Source organism: Plasmodium knowlesi (genome assembly GCF_000006355.2).
Source record: "Plasmodium knowlesi strain H genome assembly, chromosome: 10".
Lineage (NCBI taxonomy): Eukaryota > Apicomplexa > Aconoidasida > Haemosporida > Plasmodiidae > Plasmodium > Plasmodium knowlesi.
The window spans coordinates 247,842-274,395 of NC_011911.2; the positions used below are offsets into that span (position 1 = coordinate 247,842).

General features: G+C 37.4%; 7 protein-coding genes across 7 annotated transcripts; 6 read left to right on the forward strand and 1 right to left on the reverse strand.

The window, feature by feature from the left end:
* Window positions 1–377: 377 nt before the first annotated feature.
* Window positions 378–2,288, forward strand: PKNH_1005400 (methionine aminopeptidase 1a, putative; the record flags this gene model as incomplete). The annotated part of the gene is made up of 3 exons (XM_002259500.2): window positions 378–501; window positions 1,307–1,618; window positions 1,753–2,288. 3 exons carry the CDS (start codon window positions 378–380, stop codon window positions 2,286–2,288), a joined length of 972 nt encoding a protein of 323 aa, XP_002259536.2.
* A 1,689-nt stretch (window positions 2,289–3,977) lies between these two features.
* PKNH_1005500 (ubiquitin carboxyl-terminal hydrolase 14, putative) lies at window positions 3,978–6,379 on the forward strand (the record flags this gene model as incomplete). Its single annotated transcript, XM_002259501.2, has 2 exons — window positions 3,978–4,078; window positions 4,642–6,379. 2 exons carry the CDS (start codon window positions 3,978–3,980, stop codon window positions 6,377–6,379), a joined length of 1,839 nt encoding a protein of 612 aa, XP_002259537.1.
* A 1,821-nt stretch (window positions 6,380–8,200) lies between these two features.
* On the forward strand, window positions 8,201–9,336 carry PKNH_1005600 (ubiquitin-conjugating enzyme E2 N, putative; the record flags this gene model as incomplete). The annotated part of the gene is made up of 4 exons (XM_002259502.1): window positions 8,201–8,255; window positions 8,440–8,526; window positions 8,793–8,887; window positions 9,115–9,336. The coding sequence occupies 4 exons, from the start codon at window positions 8,201–8,203 to the stop codon at window positions 9,334–9,336; spliced, it is 459 nt and encodes a 152-aa protein (XP_002259538.1).
* A 1,660-nt stretch (window positions 9,337–10,996) lies between these two features.
* Window positions 10,997–14,025, forward strand: PKNH_1005700 (DNA replication licensing factor MCM3, putative; the record flags this gene model as incomplete). The annotated part of the gene is made up of 2 exons (XM_002259503.1): window positions 10,997–13,759; window positions 13,882–14,025. The coding sequence occupies 2 exons, from the start codon at window positions 10,997–10,999 to the stop codon at window positions 14,023–14,025; spliced, it is 2,907 nt and encodes a 968-aa protein (XP_002259539.1).
* Window positions 14,026–14,702: 677 nt separating this feature from the next.
* Window positions 14,703–15,876, reverse strand: PKNH_1005800 (transmembrane emp24 domain-containing protein, putative; the record flags this gene model as incomplete). Its single annotated transcript, XM_039114093.1, has 4 exons — window positions 14,703–14,846; window positions 14,982–15,223; window positions 15,347–15,424; window positions 15,705–15,876. 4 exons carry the CDS (start codon window positions 15,874–15,876, stop codon window positions 14,703–14,705), a joined length of 636 nt encoding a protein of 211 aa, XP_038969713.1.
* Window positions 15,877–17,822: 1,946 nt separating this feature from the next.
* Window positions 17,823–18,602, forward strand: PKNH_1005900 (conserved Plasmodium protein, unknown function; the record flags this gene model as incomplete). The annotated part of the gene is made up of 1 exon (XM_002259505.1): window positions 17,823–18,602. One exon carries the CDS (start codon window positions 17,823–17,825, stop codon window positions 18,600–18,602), a length of 780 nt encoding a protein of 259 aa, XP_002259541.1.
* A 1,409-nt stretch (window positions 18,603–20,011) lies between these two features.
* Window positions 20,012–22,015, forward strand: PKNH_1006000 (conserved protein, unknown function; the record flags this gene model as incomplete). The annotated part of the gene is made up of 1 exon (XM_002259506.1): window positions 20,012–22,015. The coding sequence occupies one exon, from the start codon at window positions 20,012–20,014 to the stop codon at window positions 22,013–22,015; it is 2,004 nt and encodes a 667-aa protein (XP_002259542.1).
* Window positions 22,016–26,554: the final 4,539 nt, after the last annotated feature.

Sequence of the window (26,554 nt, forward strand, 5' to 3'; positions counted from 1 at the left end):
AAATGCCCATTTAGCGATGCTAACGAATAATATAATTTTCTGCGTTTTTTCTTCCTTCAAGTTCAGTGTTTCGTTGCAACATTTATCGTCAAAATGGAGTATTTCTTTTTTTTTTTTTAATGTATTCGTAGATTTTGTTAATGTGAAAAAAAACAACCGAATGCAATTTTCCCAACAAAATCAGACATGTAACGTATTAACCTATTTATGCTCGTTTTGTATCTTCTACCCTTCTGCTCCTTAACAGCATAATCTGATCATTTACATAGGAGAAAAATAAAAGATAAAAAAAATAAAAAAAATAAAAAATGGGAGAAAAAATCGCCTGAATATAATACATATTTTTATTCATTCCTGTGTTAACGAAAAACTTCACCATGCATAAATTTTTACCTGCCTTACCAAAGAGGAATCCTAATTTCCATACCCATGTCTTAACTCCCAAAATAAACAAAATTAAGGTTCCGGAGAAGAGTTTCTTCAAGCCGACACTCCAGGATGGTAACAAAAAAAAAAAAAAAAAAAAAAAACATAGGACGAAAAAATAACAATGTCTTGCGAGGATAGAATTTTTTAAATACCTTGCGAAGGGCGTTATAAATGTAGCTAGAGAGTCCTACAGAGGCATACCCCCCTTAGTTTCGTATGTGTACGCTGTTACACGCATACGTCCATTTGGCTACGCCCGTTATCCACGTGTAGGGTGCCTCCCCTCTCCATAGCAGGAGGAAGTATCCAAGGGTACAGCCGCCTGTAACGAATGAAACGGCTATATGTAGGAACAACTCATATTTGTTTCCCTTTAGTAAAACACCAACCTTTGCGCACCTATGATAGTTTATGTGCCTTCTTCACCCCATAATGTGAATTTCTAATTGGTCACCATCCTTTGTGATGGTTATTCATCTCTTCTTTTTTTTTAAGAAATGTTTTCTTTGTAATATATGGAAAAAAATGCAGTCCGCCCGATTTTGAGGCTACCATTTTTTGCCCAATGGCATGAGCAATTTAGTCCTTACAAAGTTTGAACTGTTCATTTCATTTTTTCTTTGTCCCAATTTGCCCCTCCAACATGGTGACACCTACTCCATGGGTTGCATTTATTCCCAATTGTTCCTCCTCCTTTGGAGAAGGGGAAAACAAGCTATGCCTGTTTTACACCACGCTACAGATATATGCCTATTTATTTGTCCTAAATGCACCAACAGTGGAAAAAAAAAAAAAAAAAATGGTTGCCCAATTTGCACACAGAAATTTAAACGAAACTCACCTTATAACATGAATGCAATTTTTTTCCTCTTTGAAGGCAAGTACAAAATAACACCGATGCAAAGCGTCCCTGGGCACATCATGCGCCCCCCCTACGCTGAAACTGGCTTGGTCAAAAATTCAAATATCGAGTACGAAATTAAGGATGAAGAAAGTATCGCTAAAATGAAAGTGGCTGCGAAAATTGCAGCCCAGTGTTTGAAGCTTTGTTTAGAAAATTCAAAAGAAGGGGTAACAACAGACGACATAGACAAAATGGCCTTCAATTTTTACATAGAAAATGGTGCCTACCCGGCTGGAATCAATTTCCATGGTTTTCCAAAAACTGTTTGTGCCTCACCGAACGAAGGTACTGCCCCTTTTTTTCCGACGATCACATTTTGTTCAGTGATGCGCGGAGCAATTCTGGATAAACGATTGTGCCAATTTGGCTAAACAACTTCACCAACTGTCACTTTTTCTCCATTCCCTCACCCCCTGCAGTGGTCTGCCACGGAATTCCCAACTTGAGGAAACTAAAAGACGGCGACATAATAACGTACGACTGCACGGTGTATGTCGATGGAGTCTTCGGAGACTGCGCCGGGACCATAGGCATCGGAAAAATCTCGAAGAGCCATCAGAAATTAGTTGATGTCAGCAAAGAATGCCTCTACAAAGCCATTTCTGTGTGTAAACATGGACAGAAATTCTCTGAAATTGGACGAATCATAACTGAGCATGCACACAAAAATGGATTTAATGTGATACAAGAATTCTGTGGACATTTCATTGGTCGAAATATGCACATGTATCCTTTGATTGAACATCATTATCCAAATGGCCATCCAGATGATGAGTATATGCAAGAGGGACAGATATTCACAATCGAGCCGATTCTATCCGAGGGAAGTACAAAAATTCATACGTGGAAGGATCAATGGACTGTGTGTACCAACGACAATGCCTTTTGCTCGCAATGGGAACACACCATTCTGGTGCAGCAAAATGGTGCCGAAATATTGACCCTGTGTGATTAGCATGTGGAGGGAAAGTTGAGGATTCGCACCGGAGCTACACACGTGGGGTACAGTATATGGATGGGTACTTTCCCATCTGTTGTGCATACTCACACAAGGTATGAAAAACCCAGTTTACAGAAATGCTTACACCTTATGTGTGTATGACCAGCATGTCCTGCTATTTCCACCACGCGGTTGACATATAAAATGTAACAACCTTTTTCTGTTGGTAGAATAACATAGCATGCTAATTCCATTCAGTTGTACATTATTGTCTGTATCTCCCGTATTTCGCAAATTATCTTTTGCTTAAATGCTCTTTTCATGTAGCACCATGTTTTATCCATCCATTTGTTTATGTTGCAAGGAGGGGTCTTATTCTCTTTTGATGTAACGCAAAAAAAAGGATTTTTTTTTTGTGTATTACTAGTGCTAACATTTTTTTAACTCTCTTTAAAGACATGCACTTTAATCCGTAATATATTACCAACGGTTAATTTTCGCTTTTAAAATGATGTAGCAATGTGTGAACGTAAATTTATACACACGCGCAGATATATATGTATATGTATTATGTACTTAGGTAAATCATATGAAGGCTTCCACCCCCCTGCTCTTCAGCCTCATGGTAGGCATAATTCACATCATCCTTTGCTTGTTCCGCTGGAGGTGTGATGCAAAAAACACGCAATTTTGTCTTTTCCTTCATACTGATTCTTCGTCTGTGAGCTCTTTGGCTTCTTCCTTTTCCCTCATTACCTTCCCACCAATTGTAACTTCCTCACTATTCGTACCGTTGGGCCTTTTGCTCATGCTCCATAAATCAGTTCCTTTCAATTGATCAAATTAGTAGCTCCCAAAGCTGTTGTTTTCCTTTGTGCGCTAGTAGTTATATGCCTACATTTTTTTAAAACCCTTTTTGTGCATAAAGAAGCAGTAAAAAAAAAAAAAAAAAAATTCCAACTTTTAACTATTCATTTTATATGATAAAAAGTATAAATAACCTGATTCGCACATGTATCAAAAGTGTAAACAAAAATTAATTTACAACTGGTTGCGCTTCAGTATCGCTGTAATTGTGTGTGTGTGTTTTTTTTTTTTTTTTAAATGTCGTACGATTATTATCCTCAGCATATGCATATGTGAACACCCGTACTCTTTTTTTTTTTTTTTTTTTTTTTTTTTTTTCTTGACGGCTTTTTTTCGCATGTTTATATGGACTGTTTGGCTTGTTCAAATATTATCACCAAAAAAAATATGTCATATTCTCTTTAATTATTCCTCTCGATTATGCATTATGGTCCCCTATATTTCGTACGTTTTCTCTTCATTTTGTTTCCACTTTTGTACAGAAAGATAAAAGAGAAATAATACCTAGCATTTGAATGTTGGAATGAATAATACACTGTACTTCATTTTTTATTTTTTATTTATTTTTTTTAACCCTTATTATGTTTAACCCCTTGGCTATCAATGGGAAACGCAATGAGTACCCCTTAATTGACAATTTATAAATGGATAAGTACCCGATTAATATTGTTAAGAAGCTGCGCTTCAGTAGTTTTTCCTTTTTCCTTTTTTGGCAATTCCTGAATACATTTTCTACTTAATTTTATCACACTCTACTTTTGTTTTCGTTACATTACATTCCGCTTACATTATCAAAACGTGTTGAAAACCGAAACGGCCTTCCATCCCCAAACAAAAATGACAATTGTTAATGTGACAGTAAAATGGAAGAGTCATGTGTACAACGATCTACAACTCGACACGTCTAAGCCCATCTTGACATTCAAGGAGATTCTCTGGTAATAACGAAAAAAAAAAAAAAAAAAAAAAAAAAAGTGTGCATGTGTAAATATACTGGTCATAAATTTGTGCATATGAAAGGGACACAACTTGACTAAACAGCAGTGTAACCCCACCGAAATAGCACACTTATTTGCATAGTTCAAAAGGATGAGATGATTTAAATGTCATGCATCTTTCCTTTTCTTTTCTTCGTCATTACCCCAAGTGCATATGCACATGCTTCTGTAGACAAGTGAAAAAGTAGACACATTCGAAATTACATTTATATTTTCCATCTCCTTCCGCCAAATGATTCCTTTCATGTACCTACACATACACGTACAATATTATGAGGTTACAGCCTACTTGAAGGGAACTGTATATATGCGTGGTGCAATTTTTCCATTTAATTTACACAAAGGGATGTACTTCGCATTGTTGCTAATTTATGCATGTTCGTATTTTCATGTGATATATATATATATATATATATATATATATATATATTATCCCTTTCACGGGTGCTCATTCATCCCACCCACACCCCCAAACAAATGCTCTTTTTTTGTTCCGCCCTCAGGACTCTCACCAACGTTCCTCCAGAAAAACAAAAACTGATGTATAAAGGCCTCATCAAAGATGATACAGATCTATCCACATTAAACATAAAAAATAATGACAAAATTATGTTAGTAGGTTCAGCGGAGACTTTAGTAGAAGGGCCATCCCATGTAGTTTTTGTGGAGGATCTCTCCAAAGAAGATAAAGAGAAAATACACGCAAAAGAAAATATCCTTTTTGAAGATCAAGGAATTGTGAATTTAGGAAACACCTGCTACTTCAACGCAGTATTGCAATTCTTAACATCCTTTGACGATTTAGGATCTTTCCTTTGCAACATAAAAAGAAAGGAAAAGTATTTATTGAAATCCACAAACGATATTTTATTCGATTCATATATTCACTTTTCTCAAACGTTTGGAAAATCTCCCGAACCATATGTCCCTCTAGAATTGTTGAAATCCTTTAGGGATGTGTTTCCAAAATTTAGAACTGTAAATTTAAGGACGAAACAATTTGCACAACAGGACGCAGAAGAATGCATGAACGCCATTCTCACGTCATTGAATGATCATACCGAGTGTAAAATTAGTGATAAGTTATTTTCGTTTAAGGTGATCAGTAAAATTAGATGCATAGAGGACGATGCTACAGGGGGAGAGAAACCAACTAAGGAAAACGCTTCAGGGGATAACGCACCAAGTGAAAACACACCCAATACACTCCAAGGTGAAGAAATAGAAACAACAGAAGAGTTCCACAATAAACTAATATGTTACATGGGAACACACACAACCCCTGTGAACCACATGCATGAAGGAATACGACTATCCTTGATTGAAAAAATCCAAAAGCAGCGATCTGAGGATAGTAAGGAAGATGCCTTGTTTGAAAAAAAATCAGAAATGAACTCCCTCCCTCCATATCTAATTGTTCACTTTTTACGTTTTGAATCAAAGAAGATCTCAGAGTCGAATAATGCCATTTCCGTCGTTACTGCCAAGATATGCAGAAAGGTCAGTTTCCCAGAAACGTTTGATATTTATGATTTCTGCACAGATGAACTAAAGACTCAATTGAAAGTAGCTAGGAATATTGTGATGAAGAGGAAGGAAGCGGACTTGAACGCCCGCGGGGGTGCCGAAGGTGTCGGAGGAAACACTGCCACAAGTCCGCAGAAAAAGGAGGGCGTGAACGATAATAGTGTCAATGAGAGGGCAAACGACAGCACGAACGGTGTTACGAACGGTGTTACGAACGGTGTTACGAACGGCGCTACGAACGGCGCTACGGACGGCGCTACGGACGGCATTACAAACGCTGTTACGAATGCTGTTACAAACGCTGTTACAGACGCCGTGACGAGCGATGAGCCAACAGCTGCGAACCATGTGGATGATAAGGGTAGCAGACCAACGGGGGATTTGACGGAAATCCCCACGGGGGAATATGAATTAATTTCAATAATCACACACAAGGGGAGAAATGAAGAAAGTGGTCATTACATTGCTTGGAAGAAAATGAGGAGCTCCATAGGCACAGATAGCAATACGTACAAAGAAGAACTAACAGGTAATAAAAAAAAAGGAAAGGATTCCTTGTGGTATAAGATGGATGATGATAAGGTAAGTACTCATAAATTTTCTTCCCTTGATTTATGTGGAGGGTGTAGTGATTTTAACATAGCTATATTGCTTTTGTATAAACGAAAGACCCTGTTATGCACACAGGAAGAGTTGAACTCCCATGGGAACTGAGCGGTGTATTTTTTGTGTATATATGTGATGTGACCCTAAGGTGTATCTTACGCCTCGTCCTTCATCACCGCGTACAGTATTGTGTTTATTTGATCTCCTACCTGTGTAACCCTTGCCTTTGCAAAACTGTAACAAAAAAAAATGTGTCCTCTCTCCCTTATCCCCTCTGTATTTACGTGCGCATATGCCTAAACTTCATGCGTGTTTGTAATCTATTGCCGCTTCCACTGCCGCGTTTCGTATGGTTGGTGTGTTCATTCCTAGGACACGCAGTTTTAACCTTTTACGCGACGTGTAAACCGTTTCGAAGATTCTTACGGGAAAGTGTAAAGTATTTTGTGAGTAGAGGAAAGAAAAATGTTAAACGTATATTCTCTCTCCTTACCTTTTTTTTTTTTTTTTTTTTTTTTTATATATATATACCGTTTTTTACTTTATGAATTATAGCTACTGTCATTTTGCCTCGCTGTTATGTTTGCGCCTGGAAATACCTCACTAAATGGGCGTATGCCCTTTTCTCAATGATGGGCTCAAAGTTGCAGACATGCACCTTCTAATGGATGGCAGTTCCCTATGAAAGCGTCCACCCACACGGGCGGTTCCCACAAAATACACAAGTAGCTATGAGCCTATAGACTCACAACGGTTATATTTTCTGTGCGACTTCGAAAAAATTAAATATTGCGGGAAGACGCAAAAAAAAAAAGTTGCAATGTTACAAAGGCGCATATGCACAAAGTGGATGTGTCAGAATTAAATCCTCATACAATTCAGAGACTACACTTTTACAAGTGAGCAAAGAAAAAAAAAAAAAAACATTTTATTCGAATGTGACAATACACATATTTTGCCCCTCTCTTTTTCTGCTTTTATAACCGTTCCGTCAAATATGAAAATAGTGTGAACCAGTGTGTACTTAAATGTTAAACAGTTTAGCGTGCGCGCTTTGTTGAAATGTATTGGAAAATACAACAGTTCGTTTTTCATCACTTGATGCGTCTGGTGCATTGGGGGGAATAAAAGAAGGTAGCCAAATGTCGACAAGATGGTGACTTGAGGAGCAACCAAATGTGGGGGCACCCTTGGACCAAAACATGTCCCAATGAAGGAGATGGCTGTATGAGAGCGCGCCCCGTCATGTGCGCATATGCGCGTACATAAGAGTACGCCGAAAAAGGCGACACCCTGTGGCCGCGGTGCGTAGAAAATTGCCATCCCGCAGAAGATAAAAAAAAATGTATGTAAAAAAAAAAAAAAAAAAAAAAAAATCATAAAAAAGTAAACACCTCAACACAGAAACAATAAAAAAACGAAAACCCTCTAAAACTATATATAGCAGTTCTTATCAAAATAAATAGCGCACAAAATCGCCGTATAGCAGATATCATCTCTCGTGTACAAGTGAAACCGTATGCATATGATAATAACCTGCTTATGCGTACGTTACGAATTTCTATGTATATATGCATATTGTACAAATGTAATAGTATCCGTTTTTATGTACCATATTTTGCACTCTTGCGAACATAGCAAAGAGAAATCCCAGAATTTTGAATTGCCTTTTTAAAAAAAAAAAAAAAAAAAAAAAAAATAGTAGTAGTAACAGCAAAAGCAAAAATAACAGTGAGAGTAACAATAGCGCATCTCCCCCTTTAACATAATTAAATGGTTTACATATCTTGTTTGTAAAGAAAACATTTCATCATCTGCTATTTGGTCAGTAATCAACTTTCACCTTCTTTGCCAGTTTCATTCCATTTGTTTTTCCCCCCTCAATTTTTTTTTTCTTTGCACACATAAATATTATAATACCTGTAGAATATGTCAATACCTAGGAGAATAACCAAAGAAACACAGAACTTAGCAAATGAACCACGTAATTAAAACATATAAACTCATGATCACCACTCCTTGGTGGCACGTTTTACATCGACTCCCATGTGTATATAGATATGTACACATGAAAGCGTGCAATATTTCCTCTCCCTTTTTTATGATCAAATACAATTTTTTCATTTTTTTTTTTTCCCCTTTTTACCACAACGCCTGCGTGTGTGCAGCACCTGGCATAGTTGCAGCTCCCGTGCCAGAGAACTACAGACACTTTGACATTTTAATAAACGGACCCGATGGAACGCCATACGAAGGTATAAAGGAAGGGGGTTATTTAGTAAAAAGGAACTTCGACCTGTTTACTGATTGTTTGACCCTTTAACGCATGTGTGTGTGTGTGTCTACATAACGATGCAGATAACGCCCCGCGTTTGCGCCTATTTAAATTTCCAGTACATGCATCCCAGTGGTATTCGCCTAGCTTAGGTTCCACTTATGTATGCGGTTCCACCTATGTATGCTGTTGCACGTGACATCTGCACACTCACACACACTCCCCATGATGACACATTTGCAATAGGTGGAACTTATAAATTAGAACTCTTTCTACCGGAGCAATACCCTATGGAGCCCCCCAAAGTGCGGTTCTTGACAAAAATATACCACCCAAATATCGTAAGTGCGAGATGTGAAACAAACCAACAGAAAGGGATAGTACCTTTTTCTGTGCACTTTCAATTGTCTAAATGAAACAATTTTTTTTTTTTTTTTTCCTTTCCTCCTTTTCTCATCACTACTGCGAATGAGACGATATCGCGCGAATCATAAATATTTTATCACGTTCACTACGCAGTATATGTTTGTATCGTTCTTATAACTACATGTGTACATCCCTTTTGCAGGATAAATTGGGTCGAATATGTCTGGACATACTAAAAGATAAGTGGAGTCCTGCATTGCAAATACGAACGGTACTCCTAAGTATCCAGGCCCTGTTGTCTTCCCCCGAACCCGATGATCCGTTAGACTCAAAGGTAGCTGATCATTTTAAACAGGACAAAAATGATGCAGAAAATGTAGCAAGAGAGTGGAACAAAATGTACGCAAACCATACTTCTTTGTAACTGCGGAGGACAAGAAAAAAAAAAAAAAAAAAAAAAAAAAAAAAAACTTATTAACAGCCCATTTTGTTTTTAATTTTCTCCAATGCACATCGCGGTACACATTTGCGCGCGTATGTAGCTATGCACAGCTGAGTAGCTACCTATATATGTGTATAATATGTATGAATATATAGAAACCTTTTACTTTCTCCCTATCCCTTCAACATCCTATATGCTAATTTAAAATTTTTCCTTTTGCCTTTCTCCCCCCCTTATGTACACAACGAACTTTGAAAATTTTAATTTTTTTTTAATTTCTAATGTGCTTAAAAATGAGAGAGGGGGATATATGTATAACCCCTTTTAGGAGGCGACTCTCGTTTCGCATTTCGGGCGAATCTCTTCCTCGTGAATGTTACCCACCCATATCGCTCCAATACGACGTACCAGGGACATAACAAATTTGTGGTGCTATTTCGTGGAGGGAGCGCTCTCGTGGAGCAGTTTATCCCATGTAAAATTAGAACCGCCTCTTAAAAATGAGAAAAAAAAAAAAAAAAAAAAAAAAACAGTTAAAATGGTAAAAGAAAAAATTAAGCAACTGAGCCTTCTTCCCCGCTATTTTTTCAGTGCAATAACGAAGCTATTGTGCATAAAGAGATTACTATTTGGAGGTAAAACTTCGCGTAACACCTTCTAAATGCTAAGGTAAATTTGAACGTTTAATTCTTATCATCCCATTAGTTTGTGGAAATATATCCCCCTTAAAAAGAACACATCCTTGCTTCCAACATGTGAATAAAAATAATTTTGAGAAAGCACGCATATACGGAATACACATTTGTACATGTACCTATACGTATGCACGTTTGTGCATACACATATATACATATCCCCGCGTAAGGCGGTCAAGCAAGACAAGCTGTGCCTTTTGAACTCCTTTCTGGGCGAATTAATTAATTTTTTTAAGACATTTTTTGAGTTCGCAAAATCGGTCATTTTTTATTTCGTTTTGGGCACATTCGACTCGTAACTCCCATTGCATAGCTCTCATTGCCCTTCTTTCACCACGTTCTCGTTTTCTTTCATTCATTCATTCATTCGTTTTTTTTTTTTTTTTTTTTTTTTTTTTCCCGCATGCTGGCATATTAAGCTGTGATGAACGCAAAAAAATATTTACACATCGAACGTGCTTCGACATTCGCAACAACAAATGTACAAGCGCGCGGCGTGTAAAGTATTATATACGTTGTGTTAATATCTAAGCCATCGTCACAATTCTCCATATGACTTACACTGGCTTATTTCATTGCGGCAATTTTCTCCCTATTTACTATGCATTAGTAAAACACCCTGAATGTACATATAAATGCACTTATACGTGTGAACACACTAACTTCCGATGCCAAGAAAAATGTTAATTTTTTTTCATCACTCTCATTCGTTCTCTCTTACATACGCATGTGCAAAACACTTTTGAGTAGAGCTAAACGGGGCCACGAAGAATCAATTTAAAGAGAGAATCTTCTTGTGGGCGCTACTCACCATATCCTCGCATCCACGCGAATGCACACATAATTATATATTTTCCACTCGCAACGCACACGTGGACACCCCCTGGGACGTTATATACCCACACATCTCCGTTGAATCAGTTCCCCCTTTTTTTTTTTTGCAAACCATGGATCGAATGAGCCTAGAAAATAACAGTACGCCGATGGCGAGGTCGGATTATAATACGATGAACTCTGAACTGAACTACACATTGATGGACTCGTCCATAAACCACTCTTCAATTCTGGACAGTTCCATGCGGATTGAAAAAGACAATAGGGAGAGAAGATTACAAAAGTTAAATGAAAATATTATAAGTGAGTACGAATCGGGTAGGCAAAGTGTAGTTTTTACACAGCAGAAATATAAGCAACTACTGGATGGATTCCTATTATTTGTTCAGACAAATAAATATATCCACCAAAAGATAACAGAACTGAGAGCAGAAGCAACAGACGAATATAACAGAATGCAAGATAAAAACATTCCCAACATAATCATCCACCAACGGTTAATTTGTAACATTAACAATTTTCAAACGGGAAATGAAGAATTTGAATTACTTGCCAGGTGCTTAATAAAGGAACCTTATTTGGCTCTTCCAGCATACCAGGCGGCTATCAAAGAGTTGTGGAAATCGCACGATAGCAAAATAGATATTGATGCCCCAAAAATTGGCATCTGCGGTTGGCTAGGTAGACACCATGTGACGCCAAGAGGATTGCAAAGCTCTATGATTAACAAACTAGTGGCAGTAGAAGGAGTCGTTAACAAATGTTCCACGGTCCAACCGAAACTCGTCCAATCAGTGTACATAGGTGAAGCAGTACATGACATCAACGCAGATATACGCAGCGATGAAAAAACTGTCCATTTGAGGCCTCATTATGATATTACCGATTTTGATAAAACAGCCAAGGATTCTGGAAGGCCACCTGTTTCAGATCCTGAAGGAAAAATTATGCATAGACACGAAATAGGATTGTGCAAATATAAAAATCACCAAAAATTTGTCATCCAAGAAACTCCCGAAGATGCTCCAACAGGACAGATGCCTAGATGGGTAGAAGTAATCGTTGAAGACGACCTATGTGATATTGTCAAATGTGGAGATAGAGTACGAGTTTGGGGGGTGTATCGAGCTAGCTGTGGACAAGCCAACAGTACCAACAGTGGATTAGGGAGGTCTTTTCTAATTGCAAACAATGTACTGGTTAAAAATAAAGAAACGTATGATACCAATTTGTTCATATCAGAAGCTGATAAAAAAAATTTCCATGCTTTTGCTAAGAAGGAAAATACAATAGATGTACTTGGCTACTCCTTCGCTCCATCTATATGTGGTCAAGACATTGTAAAAAAAGGAATTGTCCTAATGTTAGCAGGTGGAACAGAGCGCGCATTGCCATCTCATCACATCAGAGGAGACATACATATTATGTTGGTCGGTGATCCAAGTTGTGGAAAATCACAGCTGTTACGGTACGTTATGAGTATTATGCCAGGGACAGTTTCAGCCACAGGAAGGGGATCATCAGGAGTTGGATTAACAGCTGCTATAGTTACGGATCAAGATACAGGCGAGAGAGTAGTTGAAGGAGGTGCTATGGTCATGGGCGACAGAAGAGTTGTATGTATTGACGAATTTGATAAAATGCAACACACAGATAGAGTAGCAATTCACGAAGTTATGGAACAACAAACTGTCACAGTTGCTAAGGCAGGAATTCATACCACACTGAATGCAAGGTGTACTGTATTAGCAGCTGCCAACCCCTTGTATGGATGCTGGAACGATACACTTGATATGGGTCAGCAACTTCAATTTGAGCCATCCTTACTCTCCCGTTTTGACTTGATCTTTCTAGTAAGAGACAGTGCAACTGAAAAAGACGATGAGCGAATTGCAGATTCCGTTTTGCGAAATGTCACAGAAAAAGCAAAACCAATTATGAGCGAAAACAGAAATAACCACAAGAATTTTGTCATTCAAGCAGATAGCTACGATATTAACCCCAAGGCACAACACATTAGTGTGTACAACGAAAGAGAAGTAAATAAAAATAATGATAACAATGAAGAAAATGAAGAATACGAAACGCCAATCTTTGCTAACAGAGACGAAATGATATATTATGATAAAAATGGAATAGAGCATGAAATTTTAACCGTCCCATTTTTTAAAAAATATCTTCATTATGTTAAAAATATTTTCTATCAAGAAAAACAAAGAACTGATGGATGGAAACCATACCCAGAAGTTAGTGACGAAGCATGCGAAGTTATTACCGAATTGTATGCAGATTTGAGGGAAAAAGCAGCCAAGTATTCACACAACAAAATTATCCAGGGGGTTACTCCCAGAACGTTGGAAGCTATCATTCGAATTGCCTCATCACATGCTAAACTGAAATTGAACAGATATGTCACAAGTGTAGACGTCAATTATGCTAAGAAGCTTCTTATGTACACCCTCTTTGGGGAGGAAATTAACGACCTTGAGGAGGAAGAGCAGGACGATTTCGATGAGGAAGAGGAAGAAACATTTGATGAAGAAAATGATGATGAAGACGATGACGAAGAGGATGATGATGACGATGATGATGATTATGAGGATGTTATTAAACTTTTCAAGAAGGGCAAGAAATCTACTAAGAAAAAACCAACAAAAAAGAGAAAGGGACAAAAGAATGAAAGCGAAAATAAAAATAAAAAGAGAAAAGGTACAACACAAGGTAATGATGGAGATACTTTTATGATAGACGATGCGCAGAAGGCAAGTGATAAGTCAACAGCCCTGGATGTTAAAGAAATAGAACGCCTCATCGTGGAAAACGTCACTTTGAATGATCCCGGAGATGGTCTGCGGGACGAAGAGCTCCTGGACTTGGTACGCACCATACATCACCGTCAACTAACCACGTATTTTCGCAATAATGTGCACCCACTTATGCACACATTTATCCACACACTGCGCACATTTCCCCTGTCCTCTATCCCCCCTTTTTGCAGATCATCCTTGGGAACAAGCACAAAATGCCCCAACTGGCAAAACTGGACATCAGCACATTGCGCAAAATTATCAATTCTCTGAACGAAATGGACGGAGCTCCAATTTACTACGTCAAGAAGGACAAAATTGTGTACAAGTGTTGAGCCACTCCAACATTATTTCATTTTGCGAGCTTCTCCCTTTTTTTTTTTTCTTTTTTTTGGAAATATCCATTATGACAATCCTTGGCATTTCACACTTCACACTTCACACTTCACATTTCACATTTCACACTTCACACTTCACATTTCACATTTCACACTTCACACTTCACATTTCACACTTCACACTTCACATTTCACACTTCACACTTCACATTTCACACTTCACACTTCACATTTCACACTTCACATTTCCCCTTTTTAAAAGCATGCTCATTTTAAAGATACTGCAATGGGTCTGTTCCTTCGCCCCGCTTTACCCCAGTTGTCTTTTATAAAAGACTCCATCCTTTTTAAAAATTGTTAAATAGGTACAAACCTACGTTTATGTGCGCAAGTTTTTTTTTTTTTTTTAATACAAAAAATTCTACATTATTTTTTTTTAACGTTTTTACATAGCTCCCGAATTTGAAGAAAGTGTGGTGGCCAAATGGAAAAGGGGCATTCGCATTGTAAATTAAGAACACGAAAATTGCCCGCAAAATTGAGAAAAAATTGCACAGAAAAAGAGTGCGTGTAAAAATACGCGTCAATTTTTCGCACCAAAAAGGCACTAGCAAAGAAATAGGCGATCGTGGGAAAAATCCACTTCACATTCAACGCCGAGTCCAACTCGGTCGCTACATCAATTTTTGGGCCTTGAAGTAATTTTTTAAATGGACAATAGAGTAAACGGTGATTGCGACGAGTATTATAATTTCGAGTATGTAGCAATAGAACATCTTCTTGTGCACCGATTTGTTGTGTTCGTACAGATTCGTTGCCTACAGGAGGGTGGTACACGAAAATATAAGTATGCACTTGTCTACGTATGTACTTATGTATTTGCGCAATGAAGGCCACTACTATTAGATGAAAAGAGCGGACCACGTAGCTACGATATGACTCCCCTTGCTTACCATTTGCTTCTGGTATATCTGCTGCAACTTCATCGAGGAGAATTTTTTTTTCAGATTCAGCAAAATAGCTAATGTCTCACTCAGCTCGGATTTCTTGGCCACATTTTCGATATCCACATCTGACCCTCCAACTTCTATGGATAGGCTCCATTTGATGGCCGTGCTTTTAAACCAGTTGGAAGATGGACAGGAAATGCAAATATAATACAGCCCATTCTTTTTCGCCATGTAGGATACTTTGCCTGCGAGTTTTTATTCGTAAGGTGAAGTCACGTATTTAAATGTTCATGTACATATCTGCGCAGAATTTACGTATCATCAAGTAGATGCCCAAGCGATAGAGGAAGGGGGAGATTTGTCTTTACCTTTACTAATTTCAGACGTTTCATGGGAGTACACAACTTTTCCTTGTTGATTCTTTATAATGATATGGCATTTTAATTCTGCAAAAAGGGGGGGGGAAGGGGGAAAGGGAGACATTTCGTTTTAAAATCTAGCGCTTCTATACCTATGGACGCCCCTTAACGGGGAAGGGGCCCACAGACATATACGTCCTTAAACAGCTTGCGCTTGCACAAATGGGCAAATACCCAAATGTTCGGTGCGCTCCTTTTCCAAATGGAGATTGTTCAAAGGGAGGGATAAGTGTACACACAGTCATGTAACCACACCCCACCCCTTCATACAACTTCCATCTCCATTTGTGTGAAAAAGCATTCTTGCCTTTTAATCCAAAATTGTCATAGGATGACGTTATGATTACATTGCTTGCGGCGCTCTCTACGAAGCATTTTTCCATCCCTTCCTTCACGTAAAAGTACGCTCCTTGTACGTACGTATAGCTCAGCAGTAATAGCACCAGCAGGCATAAGCTTTTTTTAATTCCTTTCACCATTTTGTTAGAGAGTGTAAATAGAAGGTACCATAATTTGTTATCCCTTTTTTTCTCTTTTTTTTGAAGTGTTAAATTATCTTCCTTACGATGGACAGTTCTGTATGGGCTAAACAATTTCACCCATATAACAAAAAAAAAAAAAAAAAAAAAAGAGAAAAAAGAAAACAGGAATAAAATAACTTGCCGTATATAAAATATTTTCATCTAAAAAATATGTCTATACAAGTTCTCCATTTGCTCTTCCTCGGAGCTAATTCGGAGTATTGCGGGTGGTCAAAGTGAAAAACTCCTTATAATTTATTTTGATTCTGGTGAGAACGCTTCACGGTCGATGTGTATGCACAGGTTCATCGGAGTTGTAGTCCCCCCCAAATGAATACGTACATACATTTATATATATGTATATTACTGTGTATACATTTTAAAGCAAACACAGATGGAAACACTTCCACACATTCTCATGTACACAGGTCAGACTGTTCACCTGATGGCGAGGATTGCTGTGCGCCTTCATAAAACTGCGCACGCAAATAGGCACATGGATATGTATACACCACCACTTCTCTGCGCAGTTATGTAGCCTGCAAACGTATCTAAGAGGGAACAAACCAAAACACACGCGAAATGTCAATGACGTGGAGAACTGCCAATCAAACGGACAAGCGAACAAGGTGAACCTAACACACTCTTGTCACACGAAAGTGCAGGTCAACCATGTATTGCTATTTACCCGTCAACTGAATTGTATTTTTCCCTCACCTCTCTGATGAAGAAACTCGAACAATTCGTTCATCGCAATTTTGCAGTTCATAGCAAGAGAAAAAAAAAAAAAAAAAAAAAAAATGAACTTGCAAAGTAAAATATAAAAAGAGAAGCGCACTCTTCTCATTTTTAAGTGCATCGAAATGTGTAGCAGTACAATCGCATACATCAACGTATGCATGATGAATTAGCCGCACATACTCGTTGCTTTTTCAAATTCCGCACCGATTAACATGTTCGAAAAGGTGAAAGAAAAAGGAAAAAGCGTGATGTATGCCAAGGGTACTGTCCTTAAATGCCAGCGTGAAATAAATGTGGGTTAAGTGCAAAAAAAAAAAAAAAAAAAATTATAATAACAAAATAAGCATACCATACATACCATGCCAAATCAACTAGAACCATTTGATAGCATGGCACAATTTAACCCCATCACAATTTCGACGCACCCCCGTGTTTTCTCTAACCCATTTGAATAGCCCATCCGATCGCTCACATACCGAACGTGCTGAGTAATTTATCAGTTAATTGACTCCTCATTTTGACATTTTCATTGTGGGAAGTCAAATTGGATAACACCGCAAAAGGCAAAATATTCGGCGCAGTGAATGGTAATTTACCAAGGAAGAACAAGCAGAAAAAGTGAAGCCACTATTTTATGCGTTATCCCAAACATTGGTATATACGCCCATTTATTCAACCACGTCAGATATCCTTCCTCCCTCACAAAACAAACCATCCTGCACAAGCAGGTAAATGACTCATTCTCCTCTTCAGACGAACGGAGGAGAGAACCTTGTCGGCCAATGTATCAATCATTTCTATGGACCCCTCCCCAAAGTGCGTAAAATACATTTGATTAAAAAGACAAGTCGCAACAGTTTCATTGGCCCAGTGGTGCTATCAGATAAGGGTACTTATTGCGCTTTTTAGAGTTGTCTATCCGAAGGCGTCTACAAAGATACTCACCGTTGTATACATGCATATGCCGTTATTTCCCCTCCCCCACAATGGATTCCTCCTCAGTTACATGGTTCGGATAAACGACAAGTGAAAACGCATCCCATTTAAGGAGACCTTTCGAATCGACTGGAATATTCTTCATTTATCAGGCCTTAATTATATGACCCTTTATTGTAGTTCGTTCCCCCTTCTCCCCTAGCGCACTGAAAGAGCTTAAAAAAAAAATGAGTTTCCAGAATTATTGCCCATGTGTTTACCCGAAAGAGCGGAATATAAGCGGACTGGACTACCGCTTCGACGTGAAAAAAAAATTAGTAAAATTCAGGCGTCGTGTTTTTAGGAGACTACGCGTAAAGAGCTTAAAAGTAGATTTAGAAAAAATAGAAAACCGAAAAAGCTTATTAAGTAATTATCATTATAAAGGAAAAAAAAAATGGTACATGAATTTCCAGCCCCTAGGAAATGTAAACATAGAGCAATATTGGAAGTATGATAAAGTTACTCTGAAAGACATCCTGGGGTCGAATATCAACACATCAAATGATAATTACAACACAGGTTTACGAAAAAGTAAAAGGTATCTTAAGCGCATTGCAAAACGTATACTAAGAGGAAACCCTCATGAGTCTTTAACACAAAGTGCATTCAAATGGGCAACGTATGATTATAACTCAGATGAAGACTCAGCAAACTCCTACATTAATAATTTGGGCTCTTCCTTACTAAGTTTAAGTACCCTTGCCATAAAGGACTCTGAAAAATTGCTAAAATGGAAATTAAAATATTCCAATAATTTAATGAAGTTTAAAAAATTAAAAGCACAGGAGGCTGAGAAGAACTCCTCAACAGTTCATTCTACCAATGTTGCCAAGAGGGAAAAAAAGTCCAGGAGATCCAAGGTCAGTAGAGAGCACAGAAGTGACATGGTTAAAAATGACACCGTTTCAGATAAATATAAAATTGTATTGAAAAGTTTTAACAAGGGGGACAAGAAGGGGCACTGAATCGGAGTGCCACTTGAGGAATGGGGAGTTATGTGTTCGCTCGTGTCTAGCACCATGTTATATTTTCTTAGTCACTTTTTTGTCTGCCAGGTTGCGCGATGCACCTTTTTTTTTTTTTTTTTTTTTTTTTTTCTGTTATCTTCTTTTGTTCTGGAGCAACACACATGTACATATACCTTTTCCACGGACGCGTGCACTCTTAACGATGCGTTTGTATTTGGATGTCCCATGAATTGAACTGAACCCCACTACTACAACCCAGAAGGGGGAATGTTTTCCTCAGTGTGAATGTACTATGGTCAGGTTACCCAACCTGTACACACTATAATTTAAAATAAACAAAGATGAAAACATTCAAAGGGGAAAGGATTTCTTTGCAACATTTTTTTTTTTAAACAATTTTTTTACAACTCTTTTTTTTTTTTTTTTTTTTTTTTTTCTGTAAATGTTATAAGAACATGGGGACATACGTTTAAGTACGTAAAGGTGGAGATTGCATTTACCTTCCTCATTAAACGATCTAAAAGTGCTAACCTCACTGGGAAATAACCTCTTATTTTTCCGCACCCCCCCCCTTTTTAATATTCTGGGCTAATAGAGTTGTACGTGCGTCGAAGTCTTAACGTATGGATATAAGGCACGTTGTGTGCATACCCTTCCCGCATTATTATTGATTATTTTCAAAGAGAATGCTTAAAAAAAAAAAGAGTACAAGTTTACATAAACAGGTTCGTTCATGTGCGTTTAAAAGCGGAGGCAGGCACAGTGTGGCTTCTTTCAAAATAATTCACGTCTCGTTTGAGCACCGCTATACTGTAAACATATTCTTATTTTTGTGCGTCATTTGAAAAAAAAAAAAAAAAAAAAAAAAAAAAATGAGAATATTGCTATATTTTTCTTTTTTCTTTTATTCATAGTATACCAAAGATTTCTCCCCCGTGGGTGACATTTTTTGACACTCTTAAAAAGAAAGAGGGAGAAAGAATGCGCGCCTGCCGGGTGATTCTCAAAGGAATGACACAGAATCGTAAGCGCATACAAGTGCTTGCATACGTCCATATTCTTACGATTCTGTTTGCGCAGGGATTGTTTTTGTGCAGAAGAACATAACGAAAACAAAGTAACAGCAAGTAGAAGAAGCTAACATAGGGGAAGGAGTGGAGCGAAACAACACAATGAACTTCTACCATGCGCACATTTAGCATCTGCATGGCTTCCCCCTAATCCAGGAAAAAGAAAATAAAGAAAAAAAAAAGGGGGAGGCGAAGTGAAGAAGCAGTGGTAAAGGGCTAGCCAAAGGATAAGGGCGAAAACGAAGGGGCAATACCCGAACGGGCGGAAGCGCAAACGGGGACAAACAAATTGAAAAGGGAACTGTACACCCCTATCCACTGCAAAAAACATATATCATGCCAAGACATATTTATATTCTTCTCATAGATTGCTTCCTTTGCTTATCAGTCGCGTGCACTTTCCTATTTGAGCATGTAAGGAGTCCAAAAAAAACAGTTACCTTCGACAAAGATTTCCACAAAAATAAGGTTAACGTGAGAAACAAGAAGAAGTATCTATTTGTTTGTAGAAATTCGTCCACAAAGGGAAAGAGGATATCTTCAAAAGGTTTCATTTTGAAGCACCACAAGGTGAACCATCTACCAAATCAAATACCCAACAACGAAATTACCCTGTTAAGAACAAACCGCAAGTCCTTCCTTACATTAAACAAGTTTAAAATATTCAGTAATGACATTCGAAAAGACAGTTTTTCAAAAAATAGTGAAGATGGAGGAGAAAATGAGCAGGAAAATGAACAAAATCGAATGAGTGAAAAAAATGACAAGTGGAGAAAGTATTACGAAGACAAGAGAAAAAAAGAAATATTGAAAGATTTAGATAGCAATGTGCGGAAAAAGGGGGGAGGATTGATAAGTGGTAGTCCTGAGGGAAGGGACGATTCTGTTGATGAAGGAGTGAGTAGCCGAGATAGCGGCAGAGAGGATCATCGCACAGGGGAAGAGGGTGGCCAAAATGAGAAAGATAGGAAATATTACGGAGAATATGAGGAGGACGACGAAGATGAAGATGACGATGAAGAGGAAGACGACTATGACTCATACGACACTGGTGAGGAGGACGACACACACGACGTCCATGCACACCGGACCACACATAACAGGAGGGATGCCCAACTGAATTACCCCTACGACCACGAAGGGGCAGAAGAGAAAAACCTCTTTTTTGCGAACAGTAAGAACAGCGAAAGCGCGCATGGTAAATTTTATGACGACAGAAGGAGTGGGACCCCTTCCAATCCCCCCTCAATAAATGAAAGCATAAATAATATCTTCTCATCAAGAAGAACCACGAAAGATTTTCCCCTCTTTTTCCCCTTGAACAATAAGCCTTTCGAAAATAGCAACAATAAATATTTCGATAAAATTTGCAGTATCCCCCCAAATGAGCTAATTAATCGATTTTTTGAAAACACATCCGAAAGGGTTAAAGAATCTGTGAAAAATATCATTTTTAACATTATTGGAAATATTCAAAAGTACACCATCGAAACTTCTATTTTGATTACCTACGACAAAATTTACAACTTCCTCCTCCAAATTATCCTCACGGGGTATATGATAAAAAACGCTGATTATCGACTGAGTCTTAATGAGTCCCTTTACGACCAAAATGATATTATCAACAGGAAGGAAGACGACTTGTTCAATTTGAAAAAATCCTTTTATGGCTTATTTAGTGATATCCACAACAGAAGTGGGGAAGAGACACTCAACGCAAGTGAGTTAAGTAAGTCGAAAAATGAGAGTCCCGAAGCGCCAAACGAGAATGCGCAAGATATGCAAAGAAGCCCCAACGTTGGTGGGAACCCCCTAACCAATAGTAACTTACAGGATCATCGTAGCAGTGATAGTGTTCTGGATGAGGATGTAAACCCGTATAGTTATGAAGGAGGGAGCCACCAATTACAATCAGAGGATGCATCCTCCTTAAGCGGCAAAAATGACGAAAGCGATAACTTCCCAATGATTAACACCAAAAATTATATTATATTTTTAAGGAAGAAAATCAAGTCTTTAGAAATGCAGGTAAAGAAATTGAAAGAAAATAAAACCATTTTAAATGAAGATTTACTTTCTTACATAAAATCACTCACAGATGTGCAGCTCCGTTCGCTGACGGACAATATTGGACCATTGGTCCTCGATGCAACGAAAAAAATTGTGGAATTAGTAATACAGGGCATGACATTGAACATTAATAAAAATTCGTCTAATGAATTAATATATGTAAGTGGCTCTGTGCTCACTTACATCTGTTTCTGGCAGTTGATAATCGGGTACACACTGAGGGAGATGGAAATTCGTGATGAACTCTCCGATTATCTGAAGGGCAGCTAGACACCCTTCCGGGGGGGGAGAACACCTACGCATGTGTACATACATATTTTTACATACATATTTTTACATGTATATTTTTCTGTCAATCATATGGAGGGGAAAGTGGAGTCACCCACACTTTGCGCATCTTCGTGCTCGCTAGAGACGAGCGGAATCCCTCTGCATGCACAGGCTGGTGTACAGCCATTTTTGCTACTTTTTTTTTTTTTTTTAATAAAAAAAGTAACCATTCGAAAATACTGAACAGGTATTAACATCCGATTCATCTGGGGAACTCGATGCGCCTACTTTTCTCCCGGAGAAATAGTTCACCCGGCAAAGGAGAATCTTCATCATGTGTCCGAATGCTTCAGGTTAGGATAACAGAAGAAATAACTTGGCAAAGGGCCATCGAGTGATATTTCTGTCTGGGGGAGTTGAATTTTCGTTATCCATTATATATCACAGGAATTATCACAAAGAGGAATGATCATATTGATATGCAGCAATAATTTCTCCACTCCTTTCCAACAGAGCATTGAATTTTTTTTTTTTTGAGATTATAAAATATTCCATCCTTAATGGAAGAGGAAGAACTTGAGTGGTTCGTTACTCTTCTTGTGGAGGCACTTATTTATATGAACCATAAGAAGTCATGCAATTTTTTTTTTTTTTTCCTTCTTTTATCAGTATATACTTTTTTTTTTGTATTTTGTGGAGTATGTTACAAATTTTTCTGTTATGGTGAACGTTTTCAGTAGATCAAGGGAGTTAATCATAAAATAATCCTGTTAAGCCTATGAAGAGTGTTAAATGTATCAAACTCGTTAAGCACATGAAATACACATGGCTTCTATGTCTAATCATTATTTTTTATTAATCCCATATTCATCAATGCTCTGTTCGGTATGTGAATCTATTCATTCTGCTCTCTTTTTTCTTTTCTTTTTTTTCTTAACAACGCACTTTTTTCCTTAAGGACACCCTCTTCTCTTTAAGAACAATTTTTATTTAGGAAAGTTTTTTTTGCCTTTTGTTTTTTTTCTTCTTTTCCTCCCCTTCCAAAAAATATTTTCTATTTTCTTTCTTCTTTCTTTCCTAATATATATTTTTTTTGACATTCTTGTGAAAAGTTGCCCCCAATAGTTGTTATATCTTGTTCTCGTAAAAAAAATGTAAGGGACATCCGCGCGCGAGCGCCCGCGCCCCCCACGCGGAACACTATATTACGATTTCCGCGAAAAAAAAGTGTGGAAGAACGATAAAAATTTTCATAATTAGAACCATAAAAAAAAAAAAAAAAAAAAAAAGGATTCTTTCTTTCATCTTTATTTCTTATTTTGTTTGTAACATTCTTTTTTTTTTTTTTTTTTTTTTGGTGAAAGGACACCCTTTTGTTTATAGAAAAAAAAAAAAGAGAAAAAAAAACATTCTTCTTTTTTTTTAAGAACACACATTCTTTTTTTTTTTTTTTTCTAAAAACAAAAGGTGTCCTTTCAGCAGAAAAAAAAAAAAAAAAAATTCTTCCCCTACATCATGTAAACAGCAGGGCATATATTGTTGTTCTTATAACCTGTAACCTTAACCCTAAAAATACGAAGTCTTACACATATACACCGTAAAATATTATAAATCCCGCAACCTAAAAATGCGAAATCTTACACATATACACCGTAAAAATATTATAAATCCTGCAACCTAAATACGAAATCTTACATATACACCCGTAAAATATTATAAATCTCGCAACCTAAAAATACGAAATCTTACACATATACACCGTAAAATATTATAAATCCTGCAACCTAAATACTAAATCTTACACATACACCGTATAATATTAAATCTCGCAACCTAAATACGAAATATTACACATATACACCGCAAAATATTATATCCCGCAACCTAAATACGAAATATTACACATGGACACCGTAATGTATTAAATCACGCAACCTAAAAATGCGAAATCTTACACATATACACCGCAAAATATTAAATCCCGCAACCTAAAAATGCGAAATCCTACACATATACACCGTAAAATATTAAATCCCGCAACCTAAAAATACGAAATTTTACACATATTCACCGTAAAATATTATAAATCCCGCAAACCTAAATACGAAATCTTACACATATACACCGTAAAATATTAAATCCCACAACCTAAAAATGCGAAATCTTACACATATACACCGCAAAATATTAAATCCCGCAACCTAAAAATACGAAATCCTACACATATACACCGTAAAATATTATAAATCCCGCAACCTAAATGCGAAATCTTACACATATACACCGTAAAATATTATAAATCCCGCAACCTAAATGCGAAATCTTACACATATACACCGTAAAATATTATAAATCCCGCAACCTAAATGCGAAATCTTACACATGTACACCTGTAAAAATATTATATCCCGCAACCTAAATACGAAATCCTACACATGTACACCGTAAAATATTAAATCCCGCAACCTAAATACGAAACCCTACACATACACCCATAAAATATTATATCCTGCAAACTAAATGCGAAATCTTACACATACACCGAAAAATATTATAAATCCCGCAACCTAAATACGAAATCTTACACATACACACCGTAAAAATATTATATCCCGCAACCTAAATATGCGAAATCTTACACACATACACCCTCAATAGGCGAAATTTTATATACACCCCATACACATTTATTCTTTTTCTTTTTTTTTTTTCTTTTAATCCATTTCTTTACTCCTTAATTTTTTTTTTTCCATCTTTTTTATTTCATTTTTTTTTTTTTTCTTTGCGGAAAATCATTTTTTCTTTTTTCCCTTTTCTTTTTTTTTCTCTTCTTTTCTTCCTTTCCATTTTATTCCTTTTTATTACTTTTCTCTTCCTTTTATTTGTTTTCTTTTTTCTTTAATTATAATTCATTTAATTTTCTTTTCCTTCTCCTTTTATTCCTTTTCGTCCAATTCCTTTGTATTTCTTCCCTTTTCTTCCTATTCTTTTTCTTTCTTTTTCATTTCTTTCTTTTTCCTCCTCTTCTCTTTCCTTCTTTTTTTTCCCCCTCCCTTACATCCTCGCAGACACACCTTACGCCCTACACTCTGAACCCTAAACCCAGAAACCTAAACCCTGAAACCCTAAACCCCTGAACCCTAAACCCTAAACCCTAAACCCTAAACCCTAAAAACATGGATCCTAAACCGTTAACCCTAAACCTTAAACCCTGAAACCATAAACTCTAAACCCTAAAACCCTAAACCCTGAACCCTGAACCCTGAACCCTGAACCCTGAACCCTGAACCCTAAACCCTGAACCCTAAACCCTGAAACCTAAAACCCTAAACCCTGAACCCTAAACCCTGAACCCTAAACCCTAAACCCCGACACCCTAAACCCCTGAACCCTGAACCCTGAACCCTGAACCCTAAACCCTAAAACCCTAAACCCTGAACCCTAAACCCTGAACCCTAAACCCGGAACCCTACTCCTAAACCCGGAATCCTGAACCCTAAACCCTGAACCCTAAACCCTGAACCCTAAACCCTGAACCCTAAACCCTGAACCCTAAACCCTGAACCCTAAACCCTGAACCCTAAACCCGGAACCCTACTCCTAAACCCTAAAACCTTAACCCTAAACCCTAAACCCTTAACCCTAAACCCTAAACCCTAAAACCCTAAACCCTAAACCCTAAACCCTCTACACTGAAAACATAACCCTAAAGCATGATACCCTAAAACCTAAACACTAGACTGGACTTGTATATCCTGGAACCCTTAACCGTAAATCCGGAACCCGACATATATACCCGGATGTTTTCTTCCCAACCCCTTTTTTCCTTCCATTCCTGATTCTCTTCCTTCCACTTCCGACCTATCTTCTCTTTCCTTCCTTACTCTTTGCCTTCCTTTAATTCTTCTCTTCCTTCCTTAGAAAGAAGAGTAATAAGCCTTTATGCTTTTTTATTGCTTTTTTTTTTTTAATTTTCTTTTTTCTTCTTCTTTCCTTTGCTTGGACCTTTTCTTTTTTTTCTCTTTTTTTTTTTTCCTTTAATTTATCCTTTCCTTCTTCTCCTAAGCCCTTCCTTTTCTTCTCTTCCCTTTCTTCTCTTCTTTTTCTTCTCTTCTTTTTCCTATCTTCCTTTTCTTCATTTCTTCCTTCCATAGAAGGAAAAGTAATATGTTTATGTTCTCCTTTATTTTTCATTCCCCTTTGCTGTTCAAACAAAGGTTTTTTTTTTTTCCTTTAAGTTATCTTTCTTTGCATTCTCTTTAAAACTGTCTTCGTTTTTTCTCCTTTAAACTTTCTCCTTTTATCTTGCTTACCTTAAAACCTTCCTTCTTTCCTCCTCCAAACCTTCTTCTTAAAACTTCTTTCTTTTTTCCCCTTTAACATTTTCTTCTTTTTTATTCCGCTAAGAAACCTTCTTTCTTTTTCTTCCCTCTGAAAACCTTCCTACATTTTTCCCCTTCCAAAACCTTCCTTCTTTCCTTTTCCCCCTTCAAAACCTTCATTCTTCATTTCTCCCTTTGAAAACCTTCTTTCTTTTTT